Genomic DNA, 14,009 nt, shown 5'->3' with positions numbered 1-14,009 from the left:
TTTCTTTTGACTCTGATGGCCAGACTTCAGTCTCCTTTCGGCCCCCGACATCCAGCCCTAAGGGTATATTGAGTTTCTGTTGCCCTCTTGAAGAAGAATGGCGGCTGCATCAGTCACATGGCCAAGTTGACCTACCCCTGGCAGACAGCTTTCAGGTCAGTGGGGTATGGGCAGAAGATAATCCCCCAGGGTTGGCCCGAAATATTCCTCCTGTACATGTAGACTTACTTCCAAGTGCCCGGCCAATCCATCTTCGCCAATACCCAATTCCCAGAAAGGCTCTGGAAGGGATTCAAGCACATTTGAATCGTCTGTTATCCCATGGAATTATTCGTCCTTGCCAGTCTCCATGGAATACGCCACTATTGCCAGTTCAGAAGCCAGGGACTGAGGACTACCGGCCAGTCCAAGACTTACGAGTGGTCAACAAATCCACTATCTCATTACATCCTGTAGTGCCTAATCCATATGTCCTGTTAGGATTGATACCTTCTGGAGCTACCCATTTCACGACACTAGACCTAAAAGATGCCTTCTTTTGTATTCGGGTGGCCCCCGCCAGTCAATTGCTTTTTGCCTTTCAATGGGAAAACCCAGTAACAGGAAGGAAGCTTCAGTATACATGGACCCGCCTGCCACAGGGGTTCAAGAATTCCCCCACCATTTTTGGGACAGCCCTAGGACAAGACCTTAAGACTTTTAAATCTGAGCCTTCCAGGCGAGTTTTACTCCAGTATGTAGATGACCTCCTGATTGCAGCAGTGACCCAGGAAGAGTGTTTTGAGGCTACTAGAGAATTGCTGGAGCTACTCTTGGATGCAGGCTATAAGGTCTCACGCTCAAAGGCCCAACTTTGTCAGTCAGAAGTGAAGTATCTGGGCTTTTGCATTTCCCAGGGAAGTCGGAGACTGGATGCTAGTAGGAAGCAAGCGGTAGCTGCAATTCCCCAACCCAAGTCCAGAAGAGAAGTTAGAAAATTTCTGGGAGCAGCCGGATTTTGCAGAATTTGGATTCCAAATTTTGCATTGATGGCGAAACCCCTTTACCAAGCCACAAAGGGGGGTGAAAAGGAACCATTTGAATGGGGACCTACTGCTCAACAATCCTTCATTGCCATAAAGAAAGCCCTACTCCAAGCCCCTGCGTTAGGCCTTCCTGATGTGGAGAAACCTTTCTCACTGTATGTCCATGAGCGACAGGGGGTTGCTCTGGGTGTGCTGACCCAGATGATGGGATCCTGGCAGAGGCCTGTTGCATACCTGTCTAAACAGCTGGATGGAGTGGCTAAAGGATGGCCAGCCTGCATGAGGGCCATTGCAGCAACAGCCTTACTGGTCCAGGAAGCTGATAAGTTGACCTTGGGGCAAGAACTGGTTGTTAAAGTCCCCCATGCAGTTCTCACCCTCATGGAGTATAAGGGCAATCACTGGTTTACAAATAACCGTATGGTTAAGTACCAAGCTAGCTTGTGTGAGAATCCACGGATACACCTGGAAACAGTGGCTACATTCAATCCCGCCACTCTTTTGCCAGCATCTGAGGGACCACCGGATCATGACTGTATCCAAACTATGGATGAAGTGTACTCTAGTCGACCAGATCTTAAAGATGTTCCGTGGAGGGACCCAGATGTAATTTATTTCACAGATGGAAGCAGTTATGTGGAGAACTCCAAGCGATTGGCAGGCTATGCTGTGGTGACAGAGGACAAGGTGATAGAAGCAAGAGCCCTGCCCCAAGGAACTTCAGCTCAGAAAGCAGAACTTGTGGCCCTCATACGAGCTCTGGAGCTAGCAGCAGGACTGGTGACTAACATTTATACTGATTCCAAGTATGCCTTCACAACTCTACATGCTCATGGAGCTTTGTATAAGGAAAAGGGACTCATAAATGCTGCAGGCCAACCTGTTAAGTATGGACCCGAAATACTTCAGCTGCTAGAGGCTGTGTGGGCCCCTAAGAAGGTAGCTGTCATTCATTGCAGGGGACACCAAAGGATAGATACTCCAGTGGCCCGAGGGAATCGCCATGCTGATCGGGTGGCCAAGGAAGCTGCTCGAGGACCCCCAGCAAGTACTGTGACCCCCCTGTTCCAAATCCGACTGCAAGAATGGACACCTATATATACCCAAATGGAAGAGAAATGGGCTCAAGAAGAAGGTGCAGTAAGGAGACCTGATGGCTGGTTACATCTCCCTGATACCAGAGTTCTGGTGCCACGCCACCTAGCTTGGCCTGTAGTGTCTCAAGCTCATGACCTATCACACTTAGGGAAAACAGCACTAGCCCGCCTACTCAATCGAGTAGTGGTGCTGGAAGGATTGGATAGTCTGGTTGCCACTGCCTCTGCCCGATGTACTCTCTGTGCCCAGAATAATGCCCGTCAGGGACCCCGTATTCCACCAGGAGTTCAGTCTAGAGGACTAACACCCTTTGAGTCCCTAGTTATAGACTTCACAGAAATGCCCAGGAGCGGTAGGTTCCGATACCTCTTAGTCATGGTCTGTACCTTTTCTGGGTGGGTGGAAGCATATCCTACAGTCACTGAGAAAGCCACAGAAGTAGCTCGAGCCCTCCTTAGGGATGTCATCCCCAGGTATGGACTGCCCCTTGCCATAGGTTCAGATAATGGTCCCGCCTTTGTTGAAGCTACACTTCAGGCCCTGTCCCGCGCATTGCGCATTACCTGGAAATTGCATTGTGCCTATCGTCCCCAGAGTTCAGGGCAGGTTGAGCGAGCAAACAGAACCTTGAAAAATAGCCTAGCAAAGATTTGTCAGGAAACCCAATTGAAATGGCCACAGGCATTGCCACTAGCCCTCTTTCGCCTCCGATGCACCCCAACTAAAGGAACAGCCCTTTCTCCCTTTGAAATTGTGTATGGGAAGCCCCCAGCCATTTTACAGGGAATTAATGGAGACATAGGGATTTTAGGGTCTGCCCAGGTGCAGGAACAGGTAGCCCTCTTGGGTAAGATAATTTCTGAGCTTCAGTCTTATGTGAGAGAAATAAACCCTGTCCCCTTCCAGGCTCAGGTACATTCCTTCCTGCCAGGGGATAGAGTTTGGGTGAAAGACTGGAAGCTCCAGCCTTTGGGGCCCCGATGGAAAGGACCTTTTACTGTTTTGCTTTCTACCCCTACAGCTGTGAAGGTCGCAGGGATTACTCCATGGGTCCATTGGTCTCGAATTAAGTCTGCTGATCAGACTGAGCCCAGCACGGATCAGACGGAGCCTAAACAGTGGAGAGCAGAAAGTGATCCAGCGGAGCCATTGAAGTTGCGCTTGACCCGAACCAAAGAATCTACTAGCTGAAAAGAAGGGTCAACTGCATACTGCAGGAGCGGTTGAACTTCGGCTTCACACTGAGACTCTTTCTTGCCTGATTCTGGCTTTCTTGGAATTTGAAAGCTTGATCCTTGTCAGTTGAGGGTCTATCCCAACTGGTATAAGAACTCAAAGACTGAGAACATTATATGAGAGTAATCTGTGATTAGCACAGACTGTTGAAATATTATTGCTTAATTAGTTTGCTGTATTTGTTTTAGATTAGGAAGAAAGAAAATGTTAGTAGTTTGGATGCTTTTGTTGTTTTCTACTCCTTGCCTCCTTGTTCCTAATATCCCAACTCGCTCCAACCTTTGGTTACACTCAGTCCAGGAACTAATTAGCCAGGCAAAGATTACTTCCCCTTGTATTGTGTGTTCCCGATTTTCTCCTTATACTACAGATGTCCCAGCTGTTCCTGTTCCTGTGCAACTCCCAGCTCTTATACCTCCCTACTTTTCGAGTTCAGGTCCTTGGAGCCAGGATTATACTTGGTGGTCCTTTTATAATGCTACTTCCCCCTCTGAATCTTCTCTAAGGCCAGTTTTTACGTCTCCCTATCCAGCTTCTGGAGTGTTTTGTTTAACAAGAAGCATCTCAACTGTTCTTCCCATTCCCTGTAACTATACTAATGTTCTCCCAGAAAAAGGAGAATCTGTGTGGGTAGTTTCTCCAGGTACTCCTATGTGCCCTGCTACCATACCTGTAGATTATGACCCAGGTGATTATCTGGCTCCTAAGCGTACCACTGAGAAGACTATAGTGTCCAAGCTTATTTTCTACTTTCATAAGTCCCCGGGGTATGAAGAGTTACTAACAAATGAGCAGCCTGTCACAATTGGGGATTGGCGCCTATGGTGTGCAAAGTCTCCATTTCGTCTTCGTTCCCCCTGGGATAGGGGCTCGCATTATGGGCACCCTAAGTACCCTGTCCAGCCTGAGCCAACATTTATTGGGAACTTTCCTCACCCTCTCCTTGGTCATTACTGGCTCTGTGATAATGTCCTCCACATGATTCTTCCCTCCACATATGATTTTTGTGTATTGGTAACCTTGAATTATTTTCCTAAAGTTATTCCTCTTAAGCCGCTATCCCCGCACCGCTCTAAGCGAGAGGCTTTGTCCTTACCTTCCTCCGTTGCCACAGAGGATGAGGCGATTGAATTAGCCCTCCAGTATATTAATTCTACTTATCCTCTGACTAAAAAGAGACTTGTAGCCCTTTCTGCCACGGCCTGGATTCCAATTGGAGGCCCGGTAGCGGGTATTACTGAACTAGGTATGGCTACCCGGAGACTTCAATCCCTACTCCATGTTTTAGTTCATGAGCTGAACGTGGTAGTCAATGCATTGCAGGATCAAATTAATGAATTAAGTATAGTTTCTCGGTATAATCGTATGGGCCTTGACTACCTCTTTGCAGCTCAGGGTGGCCTCTGCACAGTGCTAAATTCTTCAGAGTGCTGTACTATTGTCATAAATAGGACGCATGTAGTTAGGCATGCTATGGATAAAGTCCTACAGTTGGCCAGCCTTAATGTGGAGGATTACCGAGGAGGATTAGATCTTACCTCCTGGTGGTGGTCATTGACCTCCTGGATACGTCCCTTGTTCATTTCCCTAATAGTCTTAGTTTTAGCAGGGTTTTTGTTTTGTTTCTTGGCCTCATGTGCTTCGGCAGTATGCCGTCGAACCTTAACAAGTAGGGTAATGGTGATTCACAAGTCTATTCCTAGTTAGGATCACTATAATCTCCAGAGTTTGAGATGTGAGACTTATTTCTGCATAAGCTGATTTTAGTCTCAAAGGGGGGAATGAGGCAGCCATGGGCAAAGAAAGTGTTAACTCTGAGAAATAATTATATATATATAAGAAATGATATTAAAAGCTTGAAGTTTGAATTCTTTTCACTCTGCCAGCAAAGTAGTGAAGGAATGCAGGCTGGAATTAATTAGAGTCTAGTTTGGCCGAGCTAAGGTTAGGAAAGGTCAGTGAGAAATGAAACTCTGTCCCTTGTGAATTGCCAATGCTAGCTGGCACATCTGTAAATTATTAGGCTTACTGAATAGTTTTGTAAGCAGGCACGAGCCAGACATATGACATATTGTAGTTTAAGAATAGGCTGAAATACTATTTAGAGAGAGGCAATAGATTAGTATTTAGAAGTTCTGTTTATATTTAGGATATGTCTTATAAGAATGCTTACTTTAGAATATGTTGTATTCTGTGTAAATTAATAATTCTGTGTGGAATGTTTGTTCAACTTTCTGTCTGACGTTCTGAGTAGGGCTACAGTGAAGGGGGGCCAACATGTGTTTTGAATTAACTATGGTCTTAGCTAGTTCTGTGTATGGAGCTGAGAGGTGAAAAAGGTCAGAACTAGTCAGCTCTCTTCTCCTTGATTAATTATAGGTAACTGTAGGAATAGTCCTGAAAGTATAGCAGTATGCCATTAAGTAAGATTGGCTTTTGACCTCTTTAATGAATGCCAGAGTTTAGTTAGCAGTTAGTACTAGGAATATGAGAAATCAATCATAATAACATGTAAGAGACTGGAGACCAAATGTCTGGCTTAAGGGGCCCCAGGTCAGAGGTCAGTTTAGGATGTCTGGAACCTATGTAACTGATATTTCAAAAGTAATGATTGGTTGAGGCAAGGTAGCCAATCTAATTCCTTAACCAATTGGAGAGTAAGGGGGCTGGGCTAGGCTAGGCTGGATAGAACAGTATTTAAGTAGGAGCAGAAGCAGTTTACGTCAGAAAGAACTCAGAAGGAGCTCAGAAGAAAGAGAAGGACAGAAGGAACAGACAGAAGAAGGAGAAGACAGCATAAGAAGAGAAGCAGCTGAGACAAAGACACAGAGAGCTGAGAGAAAGAGAAGAGAGCTAGAACTGATGTCTTGCTTTGTTTGCTGGCAAATAAAGAAGATTTTTCTCTCATACTGGTGTGTGCTGTCTGACTCCTGAGGCATCACAAATTCATGCATCAATTCCTGCAACAGTTTAATTTTCTCTTCCAGTCCCTGTCTTAATAAAACTATCAGAATTGATAACCCCCTTCCCCCTCAAAAAAACAACTTTGTATATCATTTTATATTTACTCTGTGCAAAAAATGAGATAGGCTATTAAACTTGGATACAACAAAAGAGAGGGAATGAAGTACAAACTAAAGTCCAAACAAAAAAAAACAGCACCACGGGCCTTTAAAAATGGATGACATTTTGGATACAGAAAGTGAAAGTGCTTTGGTGCTTTGTAGCTTTTACTATATGAGACGTGGGGACCCCTGACGCAGGTGCTAGTCACCAAAACACGGCCCGTGTCGGGTCTTTTTGTCAAGGCTCATTCATTAAAGAACTGTGTTCCATTTTTAAAGGCCCATGGTGCTGTTTTTTTTTGTATAGGCTATTAAACCACATTTTTCATAGAACTTCTAGGTAGGATTTGGAAGGTCCTGGTTGGGGGATGCTCCCAATTCCTGGAGTATTTTACAAAATGCTCTACTGTAATGCAGTCTTTTGTAAATATAGTACAAAGAACGATTCTAGCAAATACAGTACATATATTTGGCAGAACATACACTAGAATAAAGTTTTACTAGAACCAGTCTAACACAGGGAATCCCTTATATGCAAGTGATTTTAACAACTAAAGAAATAAAACCTCAACTGACTGGGTCGAGCAAGTTGAATATTCCTTCTGATGCAGCTTTTGTGAAACAAGGGGGCCCTTACCTTGTCAAGGATTTCCTGGCGTACCGCCTTGTCCAGATGATGACAAACATTTGATGTTTCTCCTGGCAGAAGACTTTGTGACGTTACAGAGCAAAGCCCAGTTGGCAGATAAGTTTTTGGACATTTATGCTGTGCACAGACTTTTGTCTCTTTGAGCTCACTTTTTACATTAAATGTTGGGGGAATTTAAAGGTGTTGGTTAACCGCCCCTAGGCAGTTGAGATTTAATTTCTTTAATTGTTAAAATCACTTGCATGTATGGGATTCCCTCTGTTAGACCGGTTCTACAAAACCTTATTCTACAGTTGTATATTTGATGTTTTGCAACTGACAATATAATTATTGTTTAACCAAGACCATAGTCAGCACAGGTGAAACACTTAAAAAGAAATAAACAGGGGAAAAGACCTCAGAAAGCTGTGGTCCCTGGCTCAGTGGCCGGTTAAAAATCAGTCTATATCCTCAGTGCCGTAGCGAGGGTGCCTGACACCCAGGGCGGGTCGCTGCTGCGCACCCCCCCCCCCCCCGGGTGCAGGGCACGGTGCCCCCCCCCCCGGAGCACACCTCCCCACCAAAACGCACCCTACCTTTCAGCGAGGGCAGGCGGGAGGGCCGATCTGCCCCCAGTGCACGTCACTGGGAGCTGCGTCGGCTCTGCTGCTTCCATGCTTTCTCTGCCCCGGAACAGGAAGTAACCTGTTCCGGGGCAGAAAGAGCAGGGAACCAGCGAGCCGACACCCCCCCAGCGCGTGCACCCGGGGCGGACCGCCCCACCACCCCCCCTTCCTACGCCACTGTATATCCTTCAAGCCACAGTTCTTCGGTTTAATCATTGGTCATAAAAACCCCCGATCAAATCTGGTGTGTGTTCACAATTTTTAAAGATTTTCTTTTCGTATTGCTTTTATGCAAACAGTGTTCATACAACTAAAGAAGGGACGGTCAAACACAACCAAGCCAAGTTTGTGCAGCGCTGCGTACGCCTTGTAGCGCTATAGAAATGCTAAATAGTAATAGTAGTAGTAGTAGTAAGTTCAATTTAGATCTGATACATTACAATTAGAGAACTGCTGTGGAGAGCTTTTGTTGTATGAATACATTCCTATAGGCGCATTAGCGTTTGACGTGCATTAGCGTTTATCATGCGTTAAAAACGCTAACATGCCTTTGTAAACACAGGCGTAAACGTGTTATTTGGAACTTAACCAGCTATGAAGAGTCATTTAGGGATCCTTTTACTAAGCCACAGTAAAAGGTGGCCTGCAGTAGTGCAAGCGCGCCTTTGGGGCACACGCTGGGCCATTTCTTACCAAGACTAGGAAAAAAGGGCCTTTTTTAAGGGGCCAGAAAACGGACATGGGCTAAAATTGAAACCAGTACACATCCATTTTCAGCCTGAGACCTTACCGTCACCCATTGACCTAGCGGTGAGGGCTCACATACTACATACACGGTGACCGGTCGACAAGTGCCAAATGCCAATTAACACTGGAAATGCCGCGCACTGTAGGAAATAAAAAAATAATAATTTATCCTGGTGTTGTGGGTGCGCGCCAAATACGAAATTACCACCAGGACCACCCCCAAAATAGCCACTTTCTGCTTGGGCACTAGCCAGGCATTTTCAGTGGCACTATCCAGCTTAGTGCTGCTGAAAATATCTGGTTAGCCCCAGACAGGCAATTTAAACAGACAGGAACTTATCCTGGCCATTTAAAATGTTTTGAATATCGGGGCTATAGTTTTTTTTTTTGGGGGGGGGGGCGTTGGGCTAACCAAACCAAGTCCATAATACACCCTCCTAAGATAATATATATAGTATCAGATCATCTCATACCTATTTGAATCTTCATTATCCTAATTGCATTGGTCTTAAATATAAATCGTCCTACGCGTCCAATTTCACCTACTTAAGTACTCAAATGTGGAATTCATTACCAAAAAGAGTGAAAGCGATACATGACCATCTAGAATTCCGGCGAACTTTAAAGACCTATTTGTTTTGTAAGGCCTACCCTTCTGAATCTGCCTAGCTGCCTCAACCCTGCACTGATTTAAAAGACAATGTTATTTCTTATTTCCTTTGTCATTTGTTGTTCCCATCTACCTCTACCTTCCCTTACCCTATTTCTGATTGTATTTGTTTAACATCGACTCAATACAGTGTCTTGTAAGCCACATTGAGCCTGCTAGTGTGTGGGAAAATGGGGGATACAAATACTGCAAATAAATAAATCCTACAACATCTACATATATAAATAGTGCAGTTATTAAACTGGTATTTACACGGGCAGTGAGCACAATTTTGCCAGATAATTGGTCTTCTATATAGAAGCACATTTTTGCCAGATAAATGACTGCTTTCTAAGTTGTACAAAATTCAATATTTGATGTGGAATGGAAATATAAAGCAATAAAGAGAAAGGATTAGACTGGAATATAATTAAAATTAAATTAAGTAGGAGGTTTTTTTTAGACTTATGAAGAAGCTCCTCAGTGAAACAGTGCACATATTACACAGGTAACTGCGCATCTGAAGTCTTTTCCTCTTGTTTTTTTATTTTAAAACATTACTCAGTAGAGTTAAATTTATTTGCTTGCTGCTTTGTGCTTTGACATTATCATACTGGCAACTATTATGCCCATTGTGTCTTAGTATTTACATGTGCATGCCATTTACAATGTATAAAAGCTACTATTTACAAGTACAGATGCTAAAATGACTTCCTCTATGTAATTTGCCTATTTTAGATTATACACACTTACCTGCAGCTCTTCAAGTTTATTTTGAAGGGACACGACATTCTGCGCTTTCTTGGGAAGTTCAGAATCGCATATTCCTTTACTGCTTTGTAAATGAAGTTCCAGATTGGACTTGTTTGTATTATAACTGTAAAACAAATAGGGTAATTACTAGCCACACTCGTTTTAATTTTAAATAAAAGCCACATGGGTACAGGCTCAGTCTAATTACAGGCTATGAAACAGAGAACAGGATTACAGGTGATAACTACAGAGCAGTGGTTTTCAACTCAGTCCTTAGGACACACACCCAGCTAAACAATTTTCGACATACTCAGCGCTGAATATAAATCAGATAAATTTCTATACAATAGAAGAAGTGCATGTAAATCTCTCTCATGCATATTCATTTTAACATGATGTTTGCTCCTTAATTGTAGTTCCACCTGAAAAAGCCATGTTTGTTCTGGTGAACATGAATCACAGTTGAGGGATTCGGTGCTGCTTTGAGGAGTGAAGATTTGTTTTTCTATGGGCTGCTGTTCCGTTTTGGGTTCACTGCTGAAGAACTGTCAGATAAGTCACTTTTCGTGCTGGTTTGGCTATGTTTAGCAAGACTTTTTGAACTGTTCAGTGACTTTTGTGTGCAGTAACTGGAACAGAGCCCTTTAGCGATTTTATTACATTTATGGGCATTTGGTCTCTAAGCACATATCATAGTAACATATATATAACATAGTAGATGATGGCAGATAAAGACCCGTATGATTCATCCAGTCTGCCCAACAAGATAAACTCATAGCATAAGGTATGATGTGATACGACATATGTATATTTGATCTTGATTTGTCCTTGACATTTTCAGGCACAGACCGTGGAGAAGTCTGCACAGCACCGGCCTTGTTCTCCAGCTTCTGAAGCTGCCATCGAAGTTCCACTCCAGCCCATCCAAATCTGTCCAGCCACGATCAGGGTACAGACCATATAAATCTGCCCAGCGCTGGCCTATCCATCTAGCCACTGTTTATAAATATACTGATTGTTTTGGGATATTATGATTTATGGTATAAATCATCCTGATTTGTTTTATTATGTATATTCACTGCAGATATCTTAAAAATCCAAGAGGCTGGGTATGTCCCGAGCACTGAGTTTAGAAACTACTGCCATAGACCCATGTAGTCTGGCCATGTGTGAATCTGTAAGCAATAAGTGATCATATTCTGAACACACCCATCTGAAATGATTTTCACGCTGACAGCCTGATTCACTGATCAATACTCACAAGATTTGCCTGGGGTGCTCTGAATTCTAGAGTTTGTTTTAAATGTCAACAAACAGCTTGACCTTTCTTCATGCTCTTGGGAATTGTTCCCCTATTCAAGGGTTTTGGACCAGTGTTCCCCAAGTCCAGTCCTGGAGTACCACTTGCCAGTCATGTTTTCAGCATATCCACAATGAATATGCATGAGCTTGATTTGCATGCACTGCCTCCATTATAAACAAATCTCTTTCAGGCATATTTCTTGTGGATATCCTGAAAACCTGACTGCCAGGGAGTACTCCAGGACCTGACTTGGGAAACACTGCTCTAGACTATAAAGATGCACATGTAAATTTTTATGCACTGGGTCAGGGGAGGGGCACAGACGGGTCAGAGGCATTCCTGGAATTTGCATACAGTGTTATAGAATTAGGCAGATCCATGCCTAATTTAGGCGTGAGGATTTACACCAGTTTTCAATTGGTGTAAATCCTCGCACTGAAAACTGGGCATGGATCACAGTGCCAAATAGTATTCTATAAACAGAACTCAACTTGGTGAGTGATTTACAGAATAGTGTTTAGCACTCATTTTTTATGGTTGCCATATACAGAATTTAGTCCCATATGCCTTGGTAAACAATGGCGTTAATCATCATATATAAAATTTAAAGCTGCGTGGTAAACAGCAGCTGTCAGTAACCAATAAATATATTCAGCACTACTGACTATATAAGCAGTGGAGATGATACTTGGAGGGGCATTTTTGATAAGACGTCTAAGTCCAACTTTGGACGTTTTGCATAAAACATCCAAAATCTGAATAGGAAAGGTCTTCTTTTATGTCGAAAATACTGTTTTTGTGCTTTGGTCCATTTTTGAAAAAATAAAAATAAAAAACAAATACGTGCAAAATGTAGAAAATCAAGCCATTGGGATGTAGGAAGAGTCAGCATTTTTAGCAGACTGGTCCCCCAGACAAACCAGGAGAGCAATGGGGCACCCTAGACAGCACTTCTGGACACTTCATAAAAATGCTCCCAGCTACACATCTCACCTTTGCTCCCTTATCTTGTCCCCTGAGCTCTCCGAAACCCACCCAAAACCTACTGCCCCCAAATGTACAGAAGTACAACAGCTCTTATGGGTGAAGGCGGCATCTAATAAGTGGGTACAGTAGGATTTTGGTGACTTTGGGAGGGGTCACAGTTTCTACCACAAGTGTGACAGGTAGAGAGAGATAGGGACCTGGGTCTCCACTCCATAGTGCATTGTACCAACCACTACACTACTCCAGGGACCTGCATGCTGCTCTAATAGACCTGGCTATAACATCTGAGGTTGTCATAGAGGCTGGTAAGTCATATTTTATTCAAAATTTGGGAGGGTGGGAGGGGGTGACTACTGGGAGGGTATTGTGGGGTCACCCCTGACTCCCTCCAGTGGTCATCTGGTCATTTAGGGCACCTTTTTGTGCCTTATTCATTATAAAAGCAGGTCTAGCTCAAAACATCTTAGTTTTAGTTTTGTTTTGTTCCATTAAGGCTGAAAACCTCTAAGTCTTAGGAACACCCAAATCCCACCCTTACCATGCCTCCTGCACAACACTTTGAGATTTGGACAAACTGCAGATGAACAGGATAGAAAAACATCTGAAAAATAGGTTTTAAAAATACTGATTTGGACGTCTTTCTGAGAAAAACATCCAAATGCTGCTTTATGCCACTTTTTAGACTTTTTTTCTTTCAAAAATGAGCTCCATAGTATTCAAATTAAAATGCTGACTACTGCTGCTGAAAATTACCCCCTCTGCTATTAAGTGATCCTGATTATATATTTTGATATCATTTAACTACCTCTGTAAAAGCGTCTGTAAAGGAAGCTCCGTTTCATTCACATGCTTTGCAAAATCTCCTGCGTTTGGATGCATCACTTTCATTTCTGCAGCTGTGGCAGTTAATGCTTCTGAAGCCTAAAATAAAATAAGTCGAATTAAAATGAGCAACAAGTTCTCTTGGAGCTACACATTCCACAAAAAACAGCATTATACACATTATACATTATTCCACAAAAAACAGCATGCAGCAAGAGAGGAAGAAACCAATGCACACTGAAAGAAAAAAGTCGTCTGCTAAACTTAAACATTGCTCATCAGAAGTCTACACACCCCATTTTAACAGATGCAAAGTCCTATTCATGCATCATGTAAGTTCTGCATCGCAGCAATTACCCCTCTAAAATGATGGATTACAGATTAGTAGCAAGACATTAACAATTTCATATTTGAGCTTGTTTAGGACTCTGGGTTGAATACCATCCTGATGATTTTTTGCTCTTGAGTTTGCCAATTTGATCTATTATATCTTCAGATTTACAGTGATGTGATTCAACTGCTTCAAATCATCACCCAAGAAGGTTTCCAGTGTTGGTATGACCCCAACATCCTCCTCAGTAAGGAATCAGGCAGAGTAAACATTTTAGGGGTTGATATTCAAAGGGTTTAACCAGGAATAAAAGGTTCCTGTATGGATAAACCCTGCTGAGCTGGCCAGCTGCCAATATTGAGCAGTACTTAAACGGGTAATGCCATTGAATATGGGCTCTAACTGGCCATTACAAAATCAGCTAGGTTAAGGGTAGTCCAGGGGTAAATCTGGGTGGAGCTGCTACTTACCCGGTTAGCAGCAATATTCAATCCGCTAACCAGCTAGTTAACTGGAGTTATGTCAGCAAAAGGGCTGTCCTAATTTTGTCTGCCGAGTAAACCGGAGACTGGTCTGAATATCAGCCGGTTTCTGGGTTGGAAGACAGATATACCCCAACATTGATTATCTATGGTTAACTCAGCCCACAACTGTAAGCAGCTTACCAGTCCCTTTTCTCCGTGGACTGAATATTAGACCCTTACTTTCTGCTATTACCCTACCCAAAGCCACCGAGAGG

The 14,009-nt window shown here is 43.3% G+C and overlaps 1 protein-coding gene across 1 annotated transcript in view; it reads right to left on the bottom strand.

Annotated features, from left to right (window-relative positions):
* LOC115477096 (nesprin-2-like) overlaps positions 1 to 14,009 on the bottom strand; it is a 119,511-nt gene that overhangs the window by 60,897 nt on the left and 44,605 nt on the right. The window contains exons 15-16 of the mRNA XM_030213712.1: positions 12,923 to 13,038; positions 9,828 to 9,951 (exon numbers count right to left, since the gene is read on the bottom strand). Coding sequence (XP_030069572.1) covers positions 9,828 to 9,951; positions 12,923 to 13,038 — 240 coding nt within the window. The remainder of the gene's footprint in view (positions 1 to 9,827; positions 9,952 to 12,922; positions 13,039 to 14,009) is intronic.

This window comes from Microcaecilia unicolor, chromosome 9 (genome assembly GCF_901765095.1).
Source record: "Microcaecilia unicolor chromosome 9, aMicUni1.1, whole genome shotgun sequence".
In the NCBI taxonomy this organism is placed as follows: domain Eukaryota; kingdom Metazoa; phylum Chordata; class Amphibia; order Gymnophiona; family Siphonopidae; genus Microcaecilia; species Microcaecilia unicolor.
This window is presented reverse-complemented; position numbering and strand designations above follow the sequence as displayed.